Source organism: Telmatherina bonti (assembly GCF_933228915.1).
Source record: "Telmatherina bonti genome assembly, chromosome: 9".
In the NCBI taxonomy this organism is placed as follows: Eukaryota; Metazoa; Chordata; class Actinopteri; order Atheriniformes; family Telmatherinidae; genus Telmatherina; species Telmatherina bonti.
Genome location: NC_136627.1, coordinates 24,933,456 through 24,940,248, shown reverse-complemented (window position 1 = coordinate 24,940,248; position 6,793 = coordinate 24,933,456). Strand labels below are relative to the sequence as shown.

At 36.1% G+C, this 6,793-nt stretch overlaps 1 protein-coding gene across 1 annotated transcript; it reads left to right on the top strand.

Annotated features, from left to right (window-relative positions):
• The first annotated feature begins 3,346 nt into the window (after positions 1-3,346).
• LOC306760750 (caspase a-like) lies at positions 3,347-5,706 on the top strand. Its single transcript, XM_079246730.1, has 7 exons — positions 3,347-3,516; positions 3,614-3,768; positions 3,994-4,170; positions 4,262-4,496; positions 4,593-4,739; positions 4,849-4,958; positions 5,108-5,706. Exons 1-7 carry the CDS (start codon positions 3,432-3,434, stop codon positions 5,225-5,227), a joined length of 1,029 nt encoding a protein of 342 aa, XP_079102856.1. The 5' UTR covers positions 3,347-3,431; the 3' UTR covers positions 5,228-5,706.
• The last annotated feature ends 1,087 nt before the right edge of the window (positions 5,707-6,793 follow it).

Sequence of the window (6,793 nt, the reverse complement as noted above, 5' to 3'; positions counted from 1 at the left end):
TGTTGCCCAATGATTGCTGGGTTTGGCTTTATCTTCCCCAACCTTGAATTGGACAAAATGGTGCAGAAAATGGATGGATGGAGTTTATGCAGCTCTTTAGATCTATAATTGACATTAAAGACAGTTCCACATTTCATATAAAGCCTACTCACACTGTGTCTTTCAGTTTTGAGTGTTTAGTGAACATACAGTTTAATCAATATGCTGTGGGGACACAAGAGGCTAAGCTGCTATTAAAATATTGCATTAGAAAAAAATTCTCTTCAGCAGCTGGTTTCCTCAGTTTCCAGATGTTAAATTTATTTTCATAAAAACGACACACTGCAGAAATTTGGTCGTTTTCTATTTGATGTCTGTATTGTCACATTGAACAAAATCCTCAGTTCACATGAAAGTGGAATTAAATTCCAAGGTCAGTATTTATTGTTTCGAGTTTTATTTTTTGTAAGCATCAACTCTTTTACACCTGAGTTCAGACTTGTTTCCATGGTCTGTGCTGTAATTGGGAGCAGATGTTATTGTTTTGGGTTGCTGTGGATTACATAAAGGGGGAGTGTTGAGGTGTCATGAAGAAAGGTAGGATACACAGCAATAAGTGATTGAATTGTGCATTTTTGATTTGTGAAATTATTGATAAAGCATTACATTATCGTAACCTAATGTTCTATATATCTCATAACTTGTAGGCTGCGATCCATTTTGTGTTGCTTTGTTGAAGCAGCCAAACATCAGCCAGTCCAGGTTTAGTAAAGATGAACTCACTGAAAAATGAAATACCAAGGCTGTTTGAAATAATTTTGCAACATGTTAATGATCGTTTGATGGATTTATTATAGGAGCACAACATGTGGGTCCCGTCAGAAAATCCAAGTTTGCGTCAGCGAAAAGTGAAACAAATCAGGACTAAGTTTGTCATAATGTCACAGGAAGACGAACTATGGGATGTGCGAGTTATAACATAGACGTCGAGTGGGAGGAGAGCAAACGTTAAAGTAGGGAGTGTTTCTATCCAGGAAAAACAGGCGCGTTTTCCAGTTCAAACCTAGCTGTTCTCTTTGCTCGTGGTTCAAACCCGTGCAGACCCAGGTGGTTTAGCTCGTCTAAGTCTGAACAGTCGTGTGTTTCAAGATCTGAGCAATGGCAGGTAAGAGAACTTATTCAGCACTTTGCTGGAATGATGTTTAAATGCTGTCGGCAGATGTTGAAGCAGAAACAAGTAAAATGCACGCAGAGACTTTAAGATTGTTACAATAGCTGCTGTCTGTCGAAACACTGACACTGAAGGCATGAGGACTTTTTCACGTTAATTTGTGGCTGTAAAGTTTGACAGAGTAAAAGCAACGTGTATGGGTACGCATGCCACGTAGGCCTGTTATAGTTTCACTTTGCAGAGGTTGAATTCCTTCTTCTAATTGCTTCTGATGAAGTTTTCTATGAATCATAAAAAACAAAGAAAATACATGTAACTCATTTCTTTAAGACACAATTGTTTGCAAATGTCCTGAAAGTATTTTTTGTTTGGTACTTGCGATACATTTAATAAAACATAACTCGTGTTTTGTTACTGCTCCACTGTAAACCGAGATAAAAAAAAATCTACGCTGTCAAAAGTAAGCCCACACATCTCATCTTTAAAAGGTTTGTTGTAAAAATGTTTGATCTCTGCCCTGATAAAATATGAATTTGCTTAAAAAAATACATATTGATTATTATAGTCTGCTGTGAAGAGAAGTAAAATTAAACTTCTCTGTACGAGGATGACGATCACGACAGCATTCCAAGCCAACTTTATTTATAAAGCAATTTCTGACAGCCACTGCTAACAAAGTCCGCCCTTCAACACACAACACGGAAGCTGTCGGTGGATGTTGACAGCTGTCTACACCAGGGGTCTCCGGTCCCTAAGAGCTACATTCTGCAGGTTTTAGTGTTTCTCTGCTGCAGCACACTTCACCAAAATCAATGGTTCATTAATATGCAGATGCAGAAGATGATTACAAGTTGTTGGGGAACCTTTTCATTTGAATTAGGTGGGTTGTACCACGGACACACTAAAACCTGCAGGATGGTGGTTCTCGTGGCTCTGAGAGGGAGACTGCTGGTCTGACCTGTGATACAGTCCACCAAATTACAGATATTTGCATGGAATAACACTATGAAATCAAAGTGATTCAAAATTATGTCTAGTAATTAATTCGAGTCCAGAATTTCAAAAGCTCATCAGCTTAACAAGTTGATGATTTTTATGATGCATTAGCCTGTTAAAATGTCTGTTTCTAAACTTAATTTTTAAATAAACAATCTACAAGTTGACGATTAAAAACTTGCAATAAATTTAATATTCATAGATTATAATGTTCTCTTGTGTTGGTATCCAGCTTTGTGGTACCGTGGTACTTTGTGGTACTTTGGAAAATGCAGTTTTTGATATTGATATTATATATATTACATACCTTAAAAATGCTTTCATAGTTTTGACGTGCAATTTTATTGTCTGGATCCCCATAAGCAAGTTTAGCTATACTTTTCCTGGGGTTCAACCAAGATATAAAATACAACAAAACAAAACAAAACACTGAGCAACATCTTAAAATGTGTGACAGAAGAAAGAAACACTGATCTGTAAAGCAATAAAGTCAACAGTATTGCAAACTGCAACCTCTGAATGAATAAAAAGCTGAAAATTCGCAAACGTGTTATAACCCAAGAATTATTTTACCTCTCTGCCGCAGTGAAAACCACATGTAAATCGACTAAGTCAATTACTTCATTATAAATTGAATTTGTGTATTTTTCCTAAACTTAATAGCCTGTTCATACTAACATACATGTTTCTCTGTGTTTTTCTGTTTGTTTTAGAAAAGAATAAACAGAATAAATGTTTGAGATGTTAAAAAGAAGAATTTATTAATAATGTAACAACAGTAAAATTGTTACAATTTGAAACAGCAGTGTTATAACATACAGTTTGGGTTTTACACACTCAAACCAAGTGGTAGAGATGGTTCAGGCAGGTTTATTTAGACAATTTTTTAGAAGAAATAATCAGTCACTGCAAATTTACCTCTTAAAATAGTAGACCGGGACCTTGAAGGGTTAAAATGGTCTTCAGATGAAGGCAGGTCTTCCTACTTAATTATCCATTGTAAGTAGCTTTGCAGAAAAGAACTTATCACATGTTGAACCTTTATGTATAATGTTTTTGTTTTTTCTGTATGTTCTCTATTTCAGATCAACAGCTAAAAGCTAAGAGGAAAGACTTTGTAAAAAAAGTGAACAAGTCAGTAGTTAGTCAAGTGTCGGACGGCCTTCTGGCAGATGGTGTCCTGAATATGACTGAGAAAGAACATATTTTGGAAAATTACAATACCGCCTATGATAGGGCGTGCCAGCTCATTGATATTGTGTGGAAGAAAGGTGCTGAAGCCAGCATGAAGATGATTTTTCATATCAGAGAAAATGATCCTTCACTTTACTCTGATCTAGGCCTGTCTTATTCTGAGCCTGCTCAGTCAGGTGAGTGACAAAAATAGATCCTGCAACTTAACATTGGTATTATCGCATCTTTTTAGAAATATACCATCTAAATGCTTTTTCAATAATGTTGTTCCAGCATCACAACCAGCAGCACAACCAGCATCACAACCAGCAGCACAACCAGCAGCACAACCAGCAGCACAACCAGCATCACAACCAGCAGCACAACCATCAACCTCAGCCACCATCACCGTAGAGGAGTTCTGGGAAAAGAAGAAGGATGACCCAGACGTAAGTAATTCATACAGATATAGTTGTCTGCCAGACTTACCTGCAGTTATTATTGGAACCAATGAGAAAATGTAGTTTTTATGTATTTGTTGTAAAATATATTCCCTTGTACTCTTTTTGCTTTACTTCAGTGTTTTCTACTTTAGAATCAGTTTTCTACTTTAAATAGGATGAAACAAGAAGGAAACCGTTTTTTCATTTCCTTCTGTTAATCCTGTTTTTCAGAGCTACCCTGTCAGCAAAACTTCTTACGAAAAGCGAGTTGCCTTGATGATCACCAACATAAAGTTTTCTGAGACGAGGATGAACAGAGAGGGAGCCGAAAAAGATGAAGAGAACATGAACAAAGTGCTCAAAAGTCTGGGTTATGAGGTGGAGAAACATAGAAACCTCACAGGAAAGGTACTTTTTTTTTTATCTCAGAAAACAGTGTTGTCTGGGTGTCTGAATGAAGTGAAGCAACTGATACTTTGGCTTTTTTATATTCTGGCAGGAAATTGACCAGACGATTGCCAAGTTTTCTAAACGTCCTGAACTGAAAGAGACGGATAGTGTGTTTGTGGTTATCATGTCTCATGGGAAGTTGGGAGCAGTTCTTGGTATCGAAACAGGAAAAAATGGCGACGATGAGTTTCCCGTAGACAACATTTACAAACACCTGGGCTCACAAAGATGCCCAGCACTGATAAACAAACCAAAGATAATCATCATCCAGGCCTGCAGAGGAGGTGATTCTCTTCTGCTCTTACAGACACATCATATCACAGCTTCATTGTTTTGGATTTGTCCTTCTGATCAAATATTTCACCTACTTTATGTTTCAGAGGAGAAAGGAACTGTGCTTGTTAGTGACAGTGCAAACCAACCCGATGATGTGCCGCCTCCTATTGTCAGAGATGACTTTGTAGAGGATAGTGTGAAACAAGTACACAAAGAAAAAGACTTCATTGCTCTTCTTTCCTGCACACCTGGTTGGTTCATGTAAAATATCAACCAATCACATTGTCTGCAACCTGTAACATAAGATTATCATTAATATTCTGATGTAAATTTTAATACATTTTCATGTTTTTCCAACAGATACTGTTGCATGGAGAAGTAAAGTTGATGGATCACTTCTCATTCAGTATATTGATAAAGTTTTCCTAACTGCTTCATTTGAGCTTCACATTTACGACCTTTTCACAAAAGTGAGTTTTTCACGTACAGACCACCCAACAAAAGTTGAACACAGTGTACTAAAATGGAAAGTAATATCAGTTTTAACAAAGAAAAGAAAATTAAATGTAGTAACAAAGATTATGTCTCATTAATGTCTCAACCACTTTTGTGTGCACAGGTCCTGCGTGAGTTTGAAACCTCCATCGGTTCCAGCGTAAGACAGATGGCGACAATAGATAGATGCACTTTCCCAAAGTACTTCTACCTGTATCCAGGACTCTCAGGCAAAACTCAATAATGTTTACTTTGTCTGAGATGAATAAATGTGATATCAGAAAATGAGCTGATTCTGCTCTGAAAACCTACAGTGCAGTCTAGTGATGAGAACTGCTGAAGGTTTGCTGATTAGATTTAAGATAAAGTGATGTCTCACTTTACTATCTAATAGTTATGTGTATTCAGGAAGCACAGACAGCTGAAATCATTTGGATTTATAGTGTTTAATCAATTTAGTTAACATGTTTATTTAGAGCATTCTTTCATTTTTTATCATATTTTATAGCTTTTCTTTATATTAACTTTTTTTTCCATCATATTTTACCCTCTTTGAATAATTGATCACTGTGTTTACATTTGCATCACTGCTAATGGATAAAAGCATGATTTTAGCCTGATAAAGTATAATTGACATATTTGATAACATACAGTTTAAGACATTTTTCATTACTGTATCGTAAAAAAATCCTTTAAAATCTGACCACCGTCTGATGCTTATCTCCTTCCCCCTAAAGGATACCAGAAAGCAGAAGATCACACTAACAATTTTGATATTTTAAATTGTAAATATCCCCCCAAAATGGTTTCATTTTATTATGCTATGATACGGCTAAATAAAAACCTCCTAATCAAAAACGGTGTCTTTTTTTCATATGTTGAGCCTTAAATGGTTAAATGTCTTAGTTCCGGTCCAAGCTGTAGCTCTGAACACAAGATAGATGCTAATCACCTCCTCTGCAGGCCTGGATGATGACTTTTGTATTGTACAGCAGGACTGCAAACCCATATTATTGTATAATTATTGTTTAATTATGGGGGAAGGGAACACAGAACAAAACCAAGAAAGCTCTGCCTCTACTATATGACAGCAGCCTGTGTTCAACTGGACTCACAGCAGTCTCTTATGATGTCCTCCCCTGCTTAATTTCTTGCTTGTGTTGCTTTCACTCTCAGATGTGGGAGAAAAGCATTTGACAATAGAATAATAGAGATGGCCAACTAGGAATTAAGTTGACTGATGACCTGTTAAGAGTGTACTTTTGAGCAAAACTGAGACAAACCTTTGTGAGAAACTTTAATCTGAGGACATTGCCTCAACAAAAACGATTTAATCAGATTGTTCAAATTAATAATAAAAATTGACTCATCTAAAGGTAGAGAAAAAAGTTTAAAAATATACAATGGCATAATAAAGCAGAAAAAATTCACATGATTAGACCAACAATATTGCTGTAACTTAATAATTTCCTTTGATTTAAACATAAAAGCAAATTTCTTCTACTAACAAATACATTTCTGTTTAAAAAAAGAGAAGAAGAAGGTCATTTTGAAAAAAAAATCCTGCAAAGGACACCTCTACAGCATGTGATTTCTCTTGTCATGATAGATGGGGTACCATTTGTTACCTTTTTTGTTAGCTTATCAAAAAGTTAAGAGAGGAATAATAAAAGTGGAACTGCAATAAAGTTTCAACAGCTTGACTCATTTTCCTGTATCTTGATAAATTCTGAACAAAGGTGGGTTTTATGTGTTCAGCTGAGCTTTGTCTTCTGGTATAAATGTTGTTGGACTTAGTTCTGCTTGGAAC